The 17,300-nt window shown below is 40.3% G+C and overlaps 1 protein-coding gene across 6 annotated transcripts in view; it reads right to left on the bottom strand.

Annotated features, from left to right (window-relative positions):
* The window catches only part of LOC125892011 (protein-serine O-palmitoleoyltransferase porcupine-like), a 119,474-nt gene that overhangs the window by 11,238 nt on the left and 90,936 nt on the right, over window positions 1-17,300 (bottom strand). For 4 of the 6 annotated variants that reach the window (XM_049581719.1, XM_049581718.1, XM_049581722.1 and 1 more), the window contains 5 exons: window positions 15,467-15,567; window positions 14,305-14,381; window positions 11,580-11,643; window positions 8,891-8,976; window positions 1,547-1,657 (listed from right to left, as the gene is read on the bottom strand). In XM_049581719.1, coding sequence (XP_049437676.1) covers window positions 1,547-1,657; window positions 8,891-8,976; window positions 11,580-11,643; window positions 14,305-14,381; window positions 15,467-15,567 — 439 coding nt within the window. Of the gene's footprint in view, window positions 1-1,546; window positions 1,658-2,144; window positions 3,524-8,890; window positions 8,977-11,579; window positions 11,644-14,304; window positions 14,382-15,466; window positions 15,568-17,300 lie in introns of those variants that run through there. The other 2 variants (XR_007449674.1, XM_049581721.1) reach the window with 2 other exon arrangements.

Here is a 17,300-nt window from a genome sequence, read left to right as displayed (position 1 = left end):
ACCACAGATTTTCAATGGGGCTCATGTCTGGGGATTGAGCTGGCCACTCTAAGACCTGGATACTGTGCTCCTGCAGCCAAGTTCTACTGGCCTTGGATGTGTGGCAAGGGGCATTATCTTGTTGAAACATCCAGTTTTTACCTCGACGGAACAGTGCACGCGTAGAAGGGGAGCATGTGGGTTTCGAGAATGATACAATACTTGGTAGAGTTCAATGTGCCATCACAGACAGTGAGATGACCAACACCAGCAGCACTCATGCATCCCCAAACCATAATACTGCCTCCACCATGCTTGACAGTAGGTACTGTACATGCTGGAGATAATGCTTCACCTGGCCTTCTGCGTACCCTCACATTAGTAGGAGGAAGATAAAGCTGGAAACTGGACTCATCTGACCACAAAATCTTCTTCCGATTCCTGGCTGTCCAGTTCTTGTGTGCATGGGCCCAACGACGCCGGGCTAACCTCTGTCTCTCCTTGATCAGGGGCTTCTTGATAGCCTTGCAGGACCATAAGCCATGATCTAAAAGTTGGCCACGTACAGTGCGGGTGGAACACTGGACACCAGTTTGGTTTGACCACTGCTGCTGAAGCTCCTGTGATGTCATTTGGCGGTTTTGCCTGCACATGCGGATCAGGATGCGGTCATTTCTTGCTGAAGAAACCCTTGGACGCCCAGATCTTGGTTTGTCTTCCAAGCTGTTGGTTCGTGTGTATTTCTGCAGAGTGTATCCAACTGCTGAAGGACTGCATCTGCACTTCCTGGCTATCTGGCGGCAGCTGTACCCTTCCTGGCTGAGAATCTTTATCTTCAGGCGTGTTTCCTGCGTTAGGTTCCTGGCTTTAGCCATTTTTGTGTCTGAAGAACTTTCAAATGTGCTGGCTTTATGTAGACACGAAGCTTGGCAACAAAAATTGTGTCTTTTAATAAAAAGAACGACCTTCATCACTGGTACCAAAATGACCCAATACTCAAAATTTCTTATGTATTTTTATGGAACCAATCAATTTTAAGTTTTTAATGGCTTTTTTAGGATTTATTTAGTATTTTGGCTGAGACTGTACTAAAAGAAATTGCACTTGAAGACCTAAGAGTGATTCTTAATGCAATATTTCACAAATGCATGGGGTGTCCGAAAACTTTTTTCCACCACTGTACTTTTCAATGTACAGTATGTAATGTTCATCATTGTACAAAATAACAAAAAAGCATGTTTGCCAATTCTGATAGTTCATTTTAAAGCTGATATTGGCCGATATCTATGGTGTGCCGATATTAATGTGCATCCCTAGTTACGTTACATGGAAGGTTATCCCGGGAAGATTATACACTAATTAAACATTAAACACAACAAATTCCATGACTTCTCCAAAACTTTAGATGATTTTCATTGATGCCATGACTTTTCCAGGCCTGGAAAATGCAGTTGAGAAATTCTATGTCTTTTCCAGGTTTTTCATGACATGGGAATCCTGTATATCTTGTTGCTATTTACATGGCATTTAAAATGTGAAAATTCTTCAGTCCTCAGGATCCTCTTACCTCTTCTACTTCCTGTTCATCAACCCCAGGATCAAACATGGACCCCAGATAGGTGAGGTGGAAGATGGTCAGGAGGCTGAAAACCAGGTTCAGCAACATCACCCAATACTCCTACCGGCCAAAGGAAAAAGAACAAACTGTAACAGCCGCAAGAATGTCTTTATAGTGTCCGTCAATCTTTTTAAACCTTCAGGAGTAACTTAACTCTGAAAATCTTTGCTGACTTCCACTGGCTTAACTTCTCTTACCTTCCTGCAATGATGCAACGGTGTAGTCTAGCATTCTGTGACATCACTGCTGAGTGAGGTTACAGGTGCAACGAAGCACATTTCTGACCACTCCCAGCAGTGATGCTGGGAGATGGATCCTTGTGCAAACAAGCACTTTGTATTTTTTATGGAATTAATGTAGATCACTTTAGAGAGATTGATTTTCACTGTTTTTAGCTATTATTCAATATGTCTTCCCTTTAAATCCATATAGATATAGATGAAAAACTATTCTTAATCAAGTTTGAAATCACTTCCCAAGTGGCATGTAAACTTAGATATTAAGGCCCTGTCTATACGTACCCCTATAACCCCCCCCCCCCCCCCCCCCCCAGTGTTCACACAGACAGCGTTGTTGCTGCGGTGCTGCTGCTGTAAATACTGTTTTTCCACGTGCCACTGCATTATCAACAACATGGTCCTGTAAATAATTCACAACAAAACAAAAAGCCTCATGTTACACAACAATCGAATGGATTCTGTGCACAGAAACCTTGTCAGGAGACTTTTATTTTGAAATGGAAAGAGGAAGTCTTGAGTAATGTTGGGATGATTTGTTATTTGTTAAAATCTAAACTGGACATGTGAGGGCTTTTCTTCTCTGCATGCTCTTTGTTCTTCAAACAGAGACAGCTATTTGACACTCATCTCCACAGGAGTTCACCTCACACCTCCCAGTGAGACCAGTTGTCAAACTTGATTGGACAGTACCATTACAGTGACATGCCCCTCTGTGATGTCACCAGACAAACTCTAAAGTGTAGTTCACATTACACGATTTTCACCCTGATTTTGCATCGCGGAGACTATTGTAATCTTTTAAGTGTTCATACCTGGAGAAGTGTGTTTTTGTAAGCAGGAATCTCGCCAACTGCGTTACGACCTGTGTGTGCACACCACAAGATTTCTCCACCGAGCCCTCACCGACAGAGCCCCAGATAACATGGTGACATCACCAAACTTAGAGACGACACATCGTAAAGGCACTGATATTCTTCCCAGTGTTCAGAACTGCCTCCAGGGCCTGGGTCTAAACACAACGCGCTCCCCGTGATCCTGTGGACGCCGCCACTGTTGTTGTTGCTTGCCGGCTAGTCAGTGTTGCCAGACCTTGGGAGAGAAACAAGCAACCAGGGCTATGGAAACAAGCCTCATAGAAGCGACTACCATGTGTTTAAATAACTTATTAGACGGATATATATAGAGAAAGGAGACGTTTAGAGCGCAAGCCCAAATAAGCAACCCCACTTTAGAAACAAGCCCAAAGTCCTGCCTAATAAGCGGACCTGGCAAGTGGCAATCCTGCGTCTTGACCTCCTCACATTTCTTCCGTCCTCCTGTATGCTGACGTGGGATGTAACCCGTCTCTCATTGGCTGATGCTCTTTGTCAGTCATGTCACACTTCTCCAGTTTTCTAGCATGCCAGAAATCCAGTCCCAATTGCAGACAAGGGGGCGACTTGCTCATAGGCTTGTTCACACACACAGGATTCGTCATGGCAGACTACCTGCCGACTCACCTCTGACCTCCTCTGGTTGGGACCAGCCCAGATGCTCTCTTGCTCATACCTCTTCGCCCTGAGCTGTGGACCAGCCCAGAGGTGCCCAGACAGGCCTCCTTTTTCTCCTGGGCTGCCAACAAGCTCAGACCCTTCCTCCTTGCCCTGAACCATCAAACGTGGGGCAATTGATCACAGACTCTCTTAACCTGAACCAGAAAAGATAGAGGTGCAAGCACAAGGTTTGCAGTTAACTTTCCAGCTACAAGGAGAACCAAGTTGAGTTTGCACCCCAGCGTCTAACTTTGCAGCGACCAGCTTCCTTGGATTTGCACCTTTGGAACAGGGACACAACAAAGACTGGAACCACATCTCTTTCCAGCCTTCCTCTGCCTGCTAATAAAACAGCACACCACCTTTTCTCTCTCTCTCTCTCTCTCTCTCTCTCTCTCTCTCTCTCTCTCTCTCTCTCTCTCAAATCCAGAACAGGCTAAAGTATTATGCATCAGGAGCTTGGAGGAGCTGAATAAACTATTGTAACAGCAAAGTCTGGATTAAGGTCATACAGGTATGTGTGATCTCTAACTTTTTCTTTTTGCAAAGATGCTTAAACTACCAAAAAAGGGTTTAAGACTTTAAAGAATAAGGTTGATGAGTTGAGCTCTATTATGCAAGAAAATAATATACATATAATAGCCATATCTGAGACACACTTGGATGATTCAATAAGTGATACACAATTAAATATACAAGGTTATCAAATTTTTAGACAAGACAGAGACAAATATGGTGGTGGCACGTGTATATACATCCAGAGTCACATCCCTGTTAAAATAAGGAAGGACCTGAAAATGACTGGGGTGGAAGCCCTATGGCTACAGGTACACATTCCACATTCAAGTCCATTGTTAATCTGTTGCTGCTACAGGCCTCCGGGCTCCAGTATTGTGTATTTAGATGATGAATGTACAATGTTGCAAAATGTGGCTGATACAAATAATGAAATCTACTGTTTTGGTGATTTTAACATAGACTGGCTTTCAGATAATTGTACGCTGAAAAAGAAACTTGGTGATGTGGCTTCTGTATGTAACTTAACTCAGGTGGTTAATATACCAGCGAGGATCAGCATTAAAAGTGCAGGGGCGGTCTCATCAAAGTGTATAGATCACTGTTTTACAAATGCTCCTGAGAAATGTTCCAATGTACCAATGGGCTTCAGTGACCATAATATGGTAGCATTTACTTTGAGGACAAAAGTTCCCAAGGTGGGGCCTAAAATAATCTTTAAAAGAATTTATAAGTCCTTTTCAGAAGATAAATTTATTAAATATATATCCAAAATCACGTGGAACTCAGTGCTGGATGTTAAGAATGCAGAGGCCGCATTATGCAAGTTTATGGATTTATTTATGGATGCTTGTGATAAAAATGCTCCTATGAAGAAAATTTCTGTGAAAAACATCAGAACACCCTGGCTTGATCATGAACTTAAAAATTCCATGAAAGAAAGAGACAGACTGAAAACAGTAGCTGTAGCATCTGGAAATTCGCATGACTGGCAAGCTTACCGGTCATTTAGAAACACTGTAACCAAAATGAATAGACAGAAGAAAAATTATTATCAGAGTAAACTGGAGGAGTACAAAGGAGATAGTAAGAAATTATGGAAAATATTAAATGAAGTCATAGGTAAAACTAGAAGGAGTAAAACACCCTCTTTTATTGAAGTTGAAGGAAAATTTATTACAAAACCTGTTGACATTGCAAATCATTTCAATAATTATTTCAAATGCAAGGTGGAAATAATCAGAAATCAGATGATGCCGAAGGATGGAGAGCTGTCAGATGCCTTAATAAGGAAATATATCATGCATGAGAAACAATGTAATTTTGAATTTAGGGTCACTAATGCTGATGAAATTAAAAAGCTTCTTCTTTCCTTAAAAACAGACAAGCCTAGTGGGGTTGATGATCTGGATGGTAAACTACTACGACTGTCGGCAGAATTTGTAGTCAAGCCTCTAGCCTATATTTTTAACCTATGTTTTAAAGAGTATATGTACCCACAGCGTTGGAAAATAGCAAAGGTAACGCCTCTCCCGAAAAACTGTAAGGAACCATTTTGCAGGCCCAAACAGCAGACCTATTAGTATCTTACCTATAATAGGTAACTTTTTGAAGGCATTATCTATAAGCAGATGCGTATAGAGTGGGCCACTAAACAGCAACTGCCTTAACATCTTTAACAGACTGTTGGGTACAACATACTGATAAAAAGGATGTGGTAGGTGCAGTACTTTTGGATTTTAGTGTTGCGTTTGATATTATAGACCATGACCTATTAATCAAGAAACTGAGGGCCTATGGTTTCAGAAATACTGCCATAGAGTTACTAAGAAGTTATCTGTCAGACAGGCAGCAATGTATTGTTTTTAATGGCTCAATATCAAATTCAATTACACTTGAATGTGGTATTCCCCATGGCAGCTGCCTAGGACTGCTCCTTTACTCCATTTTCGTATATGATATTCCTTATATGTTAAAGAATGCGGGCATGGTGATATATGCTGATGATACCACCATGTCTGCATCAGGCTTAAGCTCTACACAGGTCAATAATACACTTCAAAAGGAAATTATGTTGGTTTCAGAATGGGTTAATGAAAACAAATTGAAATTAAATGTTTCTAAAACCAAATGTCTAATGCTAGGTTCTAAATATGCCTTAAGGTCAGATCACAAACTATCTCTCTCCCTAAATGATAATGATATTAAACAGGTCAGGGAGGCTAAACTGCTCGGGGTTACTATAGACGAGACACTGTCATGGACATCGCATATTGGTAGTATAGTCATGAGGATGAGTAGGGGTATTTCCATCATTAAAAATTTTAAATTGTCAAATTGTCCGACAGTCTGGTCTTGTGCATCACAAAAAGAAATGTCAAAACTTCAGTTAACTCAAAATAGAGCAGCTTGCCTTGCACTTCAGTGCTCCATAAGGGAGAATGTGTTAGAAATGCATGACAGACTATCGTGGCTAATGGTAAAAGACAGACTGACATGCAGTCTTATTCTGTTTGTAAAGAATATATATACTGTTGGTAAACCTAACTGCTTATGTTTACAACTAGCGCCAACCAATAACAGACATAACCATGAGACAAGACAAGCAGTAAACCACAGATTCACATTACCTCTGCCGAGAACCAACACACTTAGGAGAACAGTTATGTACAGAGCTATTGCAGAGTGGAACAGGCTTCCACCTGAGCTCTTATCACTGGAAAGCAGAAGTAGTTTTAAAACAAACTGAAAAAGATGATTTTAGAAAGGTGAGTGTATAATATCTGACTTCTTGGTGTCTTTTGTTTTGTTTTGTTGTTTGTTAGTTTTAGTTTTGTTCCATTTCATAAGCCTAGGTATTGATTTGGTGTGTTTGCAAAACTTTAAAAACTGTTTTTAACAATTTCTTCCAATTGCAATTAGTAGTCCACATTGTGGTAAATTACTGAATTTAATATTGTAGTTTTTTTTCCTTGTAACTATCATATATGATTCTGGATTGTTATTGTTATTCTGTATGTTTTTACTATGTATATAATTGTGTCCTGTGTGAGGACCCCAGGAAGAATAGCCATTACTCCCCTAACGGAGTGATGGCTAATGGGGATCCTAATAAATAAACAAATAAACAAATACCTGCTGTCTGTTTAATGTTGCACAAGAGTGAATGAAAAGTCAACCTCTGCTTCGTCAAGAACTCCGAATACAGGCTTTATTATTAAATTTGGTTACTGTTATTAATTTAATTATTAATACAAATTCCAAAGTTTTAGTGGGGAATTTTATGAGACTGATATCTTTTTCTGGCTATCAGTTTCCCCTTTCGGGAATGGTGCCCCACGAGGTGATTTAATGTAAATTAGGTCATATTATTTAACATAAACAATAATTATTATTAATTATTTCCGATAGCCAATTTGATACTTTAGGGCGGCACAGTGGTGTGGTGGTTAGCACTCTCGCCTCACAGCAAGAGGGTTGCCAGTTTGATCCCGGGCATGGGAGCCCTTCTGTGCGGAGTTTGCATGTTCTCCCCATGTCAGCGTGGGTTCTCTCCGGGCACTCCGGCTTCCTCCCACAGTCCAAAGACATGCAGATTGGGGACTAGGTGAATTGGTAACTCTAAATTGTCCATAGGTGTGAATGTGAGCATGAATGGTTGTTTGTCTCTATGTGTCAGCCCTGCGATAGTCTGGCGACCTGTCCAGGGTGTACCCTGCCTCTCGCCCGATGTCAGCTGGGATAGGCTCCAGCCCCCCCGCGACCCTCAAGAGGATGAAGCAGTTAAAAGATGAATGAATGAATGAATGAATGAATGAATGAATTTGATACTTTAATTGGAGATCTATTACAAGGTCAGGCCCGTGTTAAGGCTTAAGTCCCAACAAATGGTGCCGCCATGTTACATAACACCAGTGCTAGATCACAACACATAGTATCACCAGAATAATTTACAACATTAATGGTGCTCCTTGGTGAGGCCTTACATTGTTGTTCCCAACATAACTGATGCCCCTTGTTGAGGCCTGATTATGTTGTTCCCAACAGTAAAAAATAAATACTTAAAGTTTTTTCATGTTTGTGACAGATATAAACATTGATACTCTAGGGAATGATAGTAGGGTATCAGTTTGAGTGTCAAAAGACTATTTTCACTGCCTCCTTGTGGCTGAAAATGTGTGTGTGTCAAAAAATAGGTGACAGATATAAACATTGATACTGTAGGGAATGATAGTATGGTATCGGTATGAGTGTCAAATACTTTTCACTGCCTCGTTGTTGCTGAAAATGTGTGCGTCTCAAAAAAATAGGTGAGCCACAAGACTTCTATTCACTAGATTTTCTGCAGCTGGGTGAACTGTCTGTCTTAAGTGTACCTTTTTCAAAACACCTACTAGAAATCTCATCACCAGGGATTCCTGTTCAACTTAATGACAAAGAAGCTCACTTGAACATACGAGTGATGCTCTGGACATGCGAAAGTTTTCCTTCCACACCTCAACAACAACAACAACAACAATCCCACTCTAGAGAGTGTCCCAACATCCGCTGGTTCGACCAGTCCTGATCCAGAACCGTCAGTTCTAGTGGACTTTAAATCCCGGACGCTACGGTGGAGTGCAAACACTGGGATGCAGCAGATATCTCTGTCCGTGAAGTGAGTGTAAGGTATAGGTATGCATAATTTTGAAGATTACATCATCGTTTCCCAAACGCTCCGTTTTACACGTCCACACAGATAAATAGTAAACAGAGTTTAGATAAATCTCACCTTAAAAGGCCTTAAATTTTCATTTTAGGTACCTGACAGTCCATTTGTATGTGGACGAGAGGCCCAAACATAGAGAAAAATATCCATTTACAAAAATATCTGGATACATATAGACAGGGCCTAAGTTTGAAGGTTATTCAGCAGTTTGTACCCCTTCTGACACTGAGTACAATACTGTGGTTTCTTTTTATCATGCCCCCCATAACTGCATTACTAAAGGGTGCTGAAACTATACCTTCTTGTGCTGATGGCTGCACTCAGAGGTGCAGGGCCTGGACATGATACAGGCACTGAAGATGGATGCAAGCTTCTTTCTCAGAACTAAGGATGAGAGAACAAAGGGACAACCTTGATCATTCAGGTGTGAGAACAAACTGGCTACCCTTTCTTCACACTACCACAGAAATTCTTCAGGAGACCAGGAATGATGGGAGAAGATTAACCCCTTGAACTCTGCGATAGAAACGGTCTGCCAGTTGATTTATTGGTATTTTTGCTCATTGGGATGTAATTTCTTGGAGCATCTTCAAGCGTGTCATATCCCTAAAATCTGTCCAACCTCAGCTAAAACGTTATGTGAGTCAGTTAACCTTAATTATTGATAAAAGTATTGAAATTCTGTCATTGAAAAAAAATAAAATACACAAAACAAACTTGTTTTTTTCATCAGATTTTACAAAATAAAAGGACAAATACTTAACATTCCATACGTTTTTTGAACTATATACATCTAGTTTTTGAGACATGCTTATTTTCATGGGAAGAGTTAAAGGTGCTGCAATAGATTCATCACTCATTTCTCTAGCGTCACTGCAGGTTTTCATGTGGTTCTGCACCACATTTAATGTAGTTATTATCTATAGATTCATAGATCTTATTTATTCCAGATCTACTGAAAGAACTATCTCCCTGGGCCGTCTGAGGGGGTTCTGTTTTTAAAGCGTTATCCTGCTTGGGTGAGCAGACTTGGGTCAGCCCTCTTAGATGAAGTAAAGACGGAATTGTTCAGCAGTTTGTGCAGGCAAAAATTATCATTCTGTTCCACTTCAAATGGTTTGACTTTCACAGTTATATTATATATATATACAGTACAGGCCAAAAGTTTGGACACACCTTCTCATTCAATGCGTTTTCTTTATTTTCATGACTATTTACATTGTAGATTCTCACTGAAGGCATCAAAACTATGAATGAACACGTGGAGTTATGTACTTAACAAAAAAAGGTGAAATAACTGAAAACATGTTTTATATTCTAGTTTCTTCAAAATAGCCACCCTTTGCTCTGATTACTGCTTTGCACACTCTTGGCATTCTCTCCATGAGCTTCAAGAGGTAGTCACCTGAAATGGTTTCCACTTCACAGGTGTGCCTTATCAGGGTTAATTAGTGGAATTTCTTGCTTTATCAATGAGGTTGGGACCATCAGTTGTGTTGTGCAGAAGTCAGGTTAATACACAGCCGACAGCCCTATTGGACAACTGTTAAAATTCATATTATGGCAAGAACCAATCAGCTAACTAAAGAAAAACAAGTGGCCAACATTACTTTAAGAAATGAAGGTCAGTCAGTCCGGAAAATTGCAAAAACTTTAAATGTGTCCCCAAGTGGAGTCGCAAAAACCATCAAGCGCTACAACGAAACTGGCACACATGAGGACCGACCCAGGAAAGGAAGACCAAGAGTCACCTCTGCTTCTGAGGATAAGTTCATCCGAGTCACCAGCCTCAGAAATCGCAAGTTAACAGCAGCTCAGATCAGAGACCAGATAAATGTCAGTTCAGAGTTCTAGCAGCAGACCCATCTCTAGAACAACTGTTAAGAGGAGACTGCGCGAATCAGGCCTTCATGGTCAAATAGCTGCTAGGAAACCACTGCTAAGGAGAGGCAACAAGCAGAAGAGATTTGTTTGGGCCAAGAAACACAAGGAATGGACATTAGACCAGTGGAAATCTGTGCTTTGATCTGATGAGTCCAAATTTGAGATCTTTGGTTCCAACCGCCGTGTCTTTGTGAAAAGGTGAACGGATGGATTCCACATGCCTGGTTCCCACTGTGAAGCATGGAGGAGGAGGTGTGATGGTGTGGGGGTGTTTTGCTGGTGACACTGTTGGGGATTTATTCAAAATTGAAGGCACACTGAACCAGCATGGCTACCACAGCATCCTGCAGCGACATGCCATCCCATCCGGTTTATGCGTTAGTTGGACGATCATTTATTTTTCAACAGGACAATGACCCCAAACACACCTCCAGGCTGTGTAAGGGCTATTTGACCAAGAAGGAGAGTGATGGAGTGCTGCGGCAGATGACCTGGCCTCCACAGTCACCGGACCTGAACCCAATCGAGATGGTTTGGGGTGAGCTGGACCGCAGAGTGAAGGCAAAGGGGCCAACAAGTGCTAAACAACTCTGGGAACTCCTTCAAGACTGTTGGAAAACCATTTCAGGTGACTACCTCTTGAAGCTCATGGAGAGAATGCCAAGAGTGTGCAAAGCAGTAATCAGAGCAAAGGGTGGCTATTTTGAAGAAACTAGAATATAAAACATGTTTTCAGTTATTTCACCTTTTTTTGTTAAGTACATAACTCCACATGTGTTCATTCATAGTTTTGATGCCTTCAGTGAGAATCTACAATGTAAATAGTCATGAAAATAAAGAAAACGCATTGAATGAGAAGGTGTGTCCAAACTTTTGGCCTGTACTGTATATTATATATATATATATACACACACACATATATATATGTGTGTGTGTGTTATATTACTTTATTTTACCTTTATTGAATGAGGTAAGTCAACTGAGAAACAAGAGGCAGCAACAGGAGGCAAGTCAATACAAAATAGACAGAGCTGGCAGAATAAAACATCATTAGACACAATTAGAACATTATGTATTCTGTACAGCTGATGTGTTTTTCATACCATGTTCAACATATGTGATGAAGCCCAAAGAGAGCAGAACAGCTCCCAGGTGAAAGCTCAGACCCTGAAGACAAAAGACAGCACATTAAGCTCAAGTAATGACGTTCAGTCATTCAGCATCTTACACAAAGTGAATACTGCCAAACTATATCTCTAATCAAAGTCATTTTCATATGCATATGCACATCTTTTTCTAAGATCAGTGTTCAGGGCTGTGTGTTTTTACACATAACCCTAGTGCTACAAAGGCTCAACGTTTTGTTTCAAGGGACACTAAATTCTGTGATATGGTCAAAACCTAGTATATGGTTGGACTGTGTATAAAATGCTGGAAGGCACTTAATTTTAAACAATGGCTATTAATTTTAAACAGGAAGTGGAGGCATTCCTTCAGTCATAGACTTTTGCTTACAATGCTTCTGCTCACTCTTGTAGTCCAGCCAAAAAATCCATTCAAATACATGTTAAAATGAAAAACAGTACACTCAGGAGTGACTGCCATCCTCTCAGCCAACCTTTATCATTTAAGAGGAACTCCCTTCCATCCCTTATCAAAACTGCCACAGATTTTTATTCCTTTCCTCTGATGCCGAAAAGGTGGTTAAAGGAGAATCAAGTGTGCAATCATCAATTTAAATTTTAGGAACCTTTATTAACTCATAAAACAATAACAACTGTTCTGAAAATATTATATGCATCCTAGTGAACAGTACTTTATAATGCTTGATGTATATGCTGTCTGAATTATTGTTCAGCTGCCCCAGCACTGTGGATTAAAATGAGCTTTCATCTTTTAACTCTGTACAACACACTGGCATCAGAATTTAAGTATTACAGTTTATGTTTATCAAACATAGCCCTGTCAAAAAACTTGTTATATAGCATTGGGTTTATTTCCAGATTTTGCCCATCTGGTCTGGTGTATGAGCTTAAACCGGTTTGATTTAATGCAAACTAGCTAAACCAGCATTTATTATTCTGACACCTTCTGGCAAATTAAAAAGTAGTTTAAACTGGCAACCTGAGCTCCAGGCATCACAGCACTAAATCCAACATGTACTACATTAATAAGCAATATGATAAACATTAGGGGTGGGGGGAAAAAAACGATTTTAAGATGCATAGAGATTCTGTCTTGAACGATGCGAGCATTGATTTGGAAAACTCATAATCGATTTTAATTTTATTTTTATATTTATTCTTCAAATTACTCTAACTCCTCGACCATTCATGCTATTGACATAATTCCAATGGATTCTGAAAGCTGAGAAGCGGAGCTTTCCAGTGACCATTACGGTGGTGACGTCATTACCTGTGGAGGAGGGGAGGGGAGGGAAGTGGGTACAGCAGGAGGAGAGTGACAGCTGACGAGGAGAGTGCAAGTTGGAGTGATTTAGTGGTGTTTTAGCAGAGTTTTGGTGAGTTTTAGTGGAGTTTGGGTGGCGTTTTCTTTGTAAATAATATTTAGTATTGTAAATAATCGTATTTGTGGTTTTTTGAGAGCTTTTGAGTTTTTTTAAACCGTGTTTTCGAGTGTTTTTTGCTGTGTTTTCGTCGTGTTTTCACCATAGTTCGTAGTTTTGCCATTGTTCGTCTTTTTTTTTTTTTTTTTTTTTTGTTACAATATTTCGTGGTTTTATAGTTCATAGATAGTTATAGTCAGTTATAGTTTTGTAAATACTGGAGGAGAAATGTCGAGGAGGTCGACGAGGGACAGGAGAGTCCCGTTAAGATTTGTGGATGAGGAGGATGGACCGGGGGAGACTGGTAGAGTTTAGTCATCTCAACCACAGTAAGTAATAGGCCTACAGTTTGTATGCACTGGATATGTATACCCAGCTTTATTACAAAAATGTTTTTCAATATCGGCTGTAAATTTTCTTATTGGCTCATTTTATAATTGAGGAATCGTTTTATAATTGAAATCGTTGCCCTCGGAATCGGAATTGAATCAAATCGTGAGATGCCTAGAGATTCCCACCCCTAATAAACATAATATTATGTTCATAAACAGACTAACTGAACCTCTAGTGTCTGGTGTCAGCAACATGAAGAAGATCACATTTCAGGAGGTGGGAGGGGCAGAGCAGTGCACATGGTATTTGTTTACAACAAAATTCATATGTTTTTGGGTGACAGAGGAGACACAGCAAGAAAACAAAAACTTCAACAATATAACAACATTCTGGATTTGAAGCTGCATTGTGAACTGAACTTTTGTTGGACGGCATGTTTCTATTAATATCTGTCATTTGTTTTCAAGCGCCACAACAGACAAGGAGCTAATTCATTAAGTTAAGATGACGAATTATCTACCTGATACTTCTTATTTCACTATAAAAACCTAAATAAGGTGGCAGCTGGCTTGAGATAGATAACCAGGGAGCTTAATGACTAATAACAAGCTAAGCTATCTGCTGTTAGCTACACTGTATGTCATTTCTATTAAATATCACAAAATAAAATGTGTTTTCTCTTTCAAAAAGTAATGTTACAAAGTAGTAAGATAGCAAATAGACCTTAACATTCACAGCTTTTCTATTAGTGGACAGTTAAAGACACATGGCACAGACGGAGGATGACAGATTGTAGTTAATCACATTTCCATACTGAAGTGACAGTACATAGACTTCCTACAAAAGATTAATTGTCTCTAACATGATTTTAGCATACTGTATATTAAAATGGCCTTGAGTACTGTTAAAGAGTATATCATCTTACTAACATGCAGTAAGGCGCTGGCTGTGTATGTCACCACGATGGCTGAAAAAGTCCCCAGTTTCATGGCATTTTTAAAGACATCTGATGAGCATCAAACAGAAGGACATAGTAAACACACACAACATTACGACTATACAGTAAAAAATTTAAGTTACATTTTAATGTAACTTCCATAAAAAACAACAAAACAGCAGCCACACACTCAAACACTGTGCATATATCAGTTTAATGCAAGCTTTCGGTCATTGTGACCTTCAGGCAACCTAAGGCTCTAAGTTCAGCTCCAGCACCTCTTTAAGTGTTTTGCCTATGGATGAGCGGTGGCTTTTTTCACAATGTACCTTCCATAAAAGCATTTAAATACAAAATTACAAAAGTGTCAAATGAGGTGATAGTACGGGGTAGCTGGTTGCTCAGAGTAGAGCGGGTCATCCACCGATCTGAAGATCGGCGGTTCAATCCCTGGCTCTTCCAGCCGAAGTAATCTTGAGCAAGATACTGAACCCCAACTTGTGGCTGTTCCATCGGTGTGTTAGTGTGTTAAAAACTGAGTAGCAGGTGGCATGGTATGGTAGCCTCGGCCACCAGTGTATGAATGTGTGTGTGAATGGGTGAATGTGACTCGTACTGTAAAAAGTGCTTTGAGTAGTCAGATGACTAGAAAAGCGCTATACAAGTGCAGGTCTACCATTTACCCAACAACAGACAAACTGTAAATACCAGTTGGGCTGCAACTTACTTTTATTTTCATTATCCATTAATCTGGCTTTTAAATCATTACGTCCATGCAAAACAGGTAAAATGCCATTCACATGTTCAAGGCTATAGTTATATCTTCAATGTGCTTGTTTTGTCCACAGTCTAATATCTTATCAGGACATACATCAGTTATATACAATACCATTTTGTGGGACATCGAAGTCAGTAAAATCATACTATTTAAAAGTTAAATGTTACATCTAGTGTTTAAGTGAAGAAGTTGGTTTGTTGATGGTAACTGAAGAGAGGTGAGGGGGAATCCAAAAAGTATTTGAAATCATCATCTGGGGACCATGAATGTCTGCCCAGTAGGTTCAAAGCTAACTCGCTCCATGAAGCGTTGGATGGATCAGTAAGTGACCAACTTCCGTTTCAGTTTAACAGACAGGGCTCAGGCTAGGACTTACAGGTTTTTAGCCATCGGGACATGGGGATGTTCCAGGACGTCACTACCAGCACCATGGAGCGAGGTAATTCCACACTGAGAGGTTTCACCACACTCATATCCCTGTATAGTAAACACACAGACACAGATGGTGCTATTGGTATTATTCTGGCGCTGACCAGTAGGTAGCCTGGTTTGCCATACCAGAGGTGATATGATGACTGTTTCACTTTGGCAGGAGTCACATGAGAAATTCAAAACTTATTTTCCATTAGTTAGCATGGGGAACGTCAGGTCCCTAGCCAACAGGGCAGGGGAATGAAGCAACTTGGTGAACAGCCTGTACGTCTACATAGAACATAATTTGCTTTGCTTAATGGAGGCATAGCTAAATGGGAATATAGTGGATGAAAAAAAAAAAAAATTGTCCGAGGACTGCAAAGGCAGTCATGACCCACCCTACTCTCGTTCTGATTGGCTAGAACCTGGTGCCTTTGTTGGTTAGGTTGGTTAGGTTTAGGCATGAGAAATGAGATTGGTTAAAGTTATGGTAGAATACAGTATCAGGGTAAGCCAATCGGAGGCAGGGAGGGGGAGCCATGCCTTCACCATCCTAGAAAAACCCCCAACTCACATACCGGTAGGTCTGCTTGAATAACGCCTCGTTTCCACTTACGTAGGTGACTGGTGTCCGCAGCTCTGTAAATATACGGATGAAGCCTCTAATGTCCAACACAAGGAAGTGCATTTCTTAATGGACGGAGAGAAACTTGATTTAACTTTGTCAGTTTTTTGCCACCAGGGAGTTTGGAATATTTGCTTGGAACATTACCGGGACAAAAACAAACCAATATTGCATAGGTAAAAACAAATGAAGATGTTGGCCTGCCAGGTACTGTAACGGTTTGAGGTAGAAGTTTTATTTTATTGTATTTATTTTGTTTTAGTAATAATTTGTTTAGTTTAGGTTAGTCTTGTTTTTCCTGGGGTGCCAGCCAGGTCTCTCTCCTGGCATGAGTCAAGTGTAGTTAGTTGTGTTTTTTAGTTGTTTAAAACTTAACACCTTACAAAAGATGTACATCACCAAAGAACAAAAAACTCCAAAAGAATAGCGTTAACTCACATTCTGCAAGTTTTCTTTGCGGAACACCTCTGCAAAAAAACTGTACTTAACATTCACACAGAAATGTACAATAAACACATCCTCCATTACAAGGATACTGTCTCTGCAGCAAAATCCACCTACTACAGGAGTAATCAGCTCAGGTGAAGGGAACACTCTGTTTTCCACGGTCAACATCATACTACGACCCACAGACTATCTTGCTCCTCATCAGTACTCAGCTGCCTATTGTAAATCCCTAATGTCATTTGTCAAAGTCAAACATGTCAAAATAGACAATATTCACCAACAACTAACCACCTCCCACAGTTTGACCTCTCCAGTTCTTTCAGCCCTTCCCACCTCCTCACTTACAAGTTTCAATCTTCCACCTGCCGCAGAAATATCTGACCTCATCAGGAAATCCAAGCCAACAACCTGGCATAGACCCTCTTCCCACTATCCTAGTAAAAGCCTGCTTACCCTCTCTGTCCTCCCTAATAACTGCTATCATACATTCCTCCCTCACCTCTGGTATTGTTCCTTCAGCCCTAAAATCAGCCGTAGTAACGTAGGTTCTTAAGAAACCTGGTTCAGACCCCAACAATTTCAATAACCTAATCTACCTTTCTTTTCTAAAATCCTTGAAAAAACTGTTGCATCTCAGGTTCATGCTAATATCTTTGACAATAACCTTTATGAGCAATTCCAGCCTGTTTTCCGCCCCCTCCATAGCACAGAAACAGCCTTGGTA

Source organism: Epinephelus fuscoguttatus, linkage group LG7 (assembly GCF_011397635.1).
Source record: "Epinephelus fuscoguttatus linkage group LG7, E.fuscoguttatus.final_Chr_v1".
In the NCBI taxonomy this organism is placed as follows: Eukaryota; Metazoa; Chordata; class Actinopteri; order Perciformes; family Serranidae; genus Epinephelus; species Epinephelus fuscoguttatus.
Note: the sequence above shows the minus strand (reverse complement) of the source record. Positions and strands in the feature narration are given on the sequence as shown.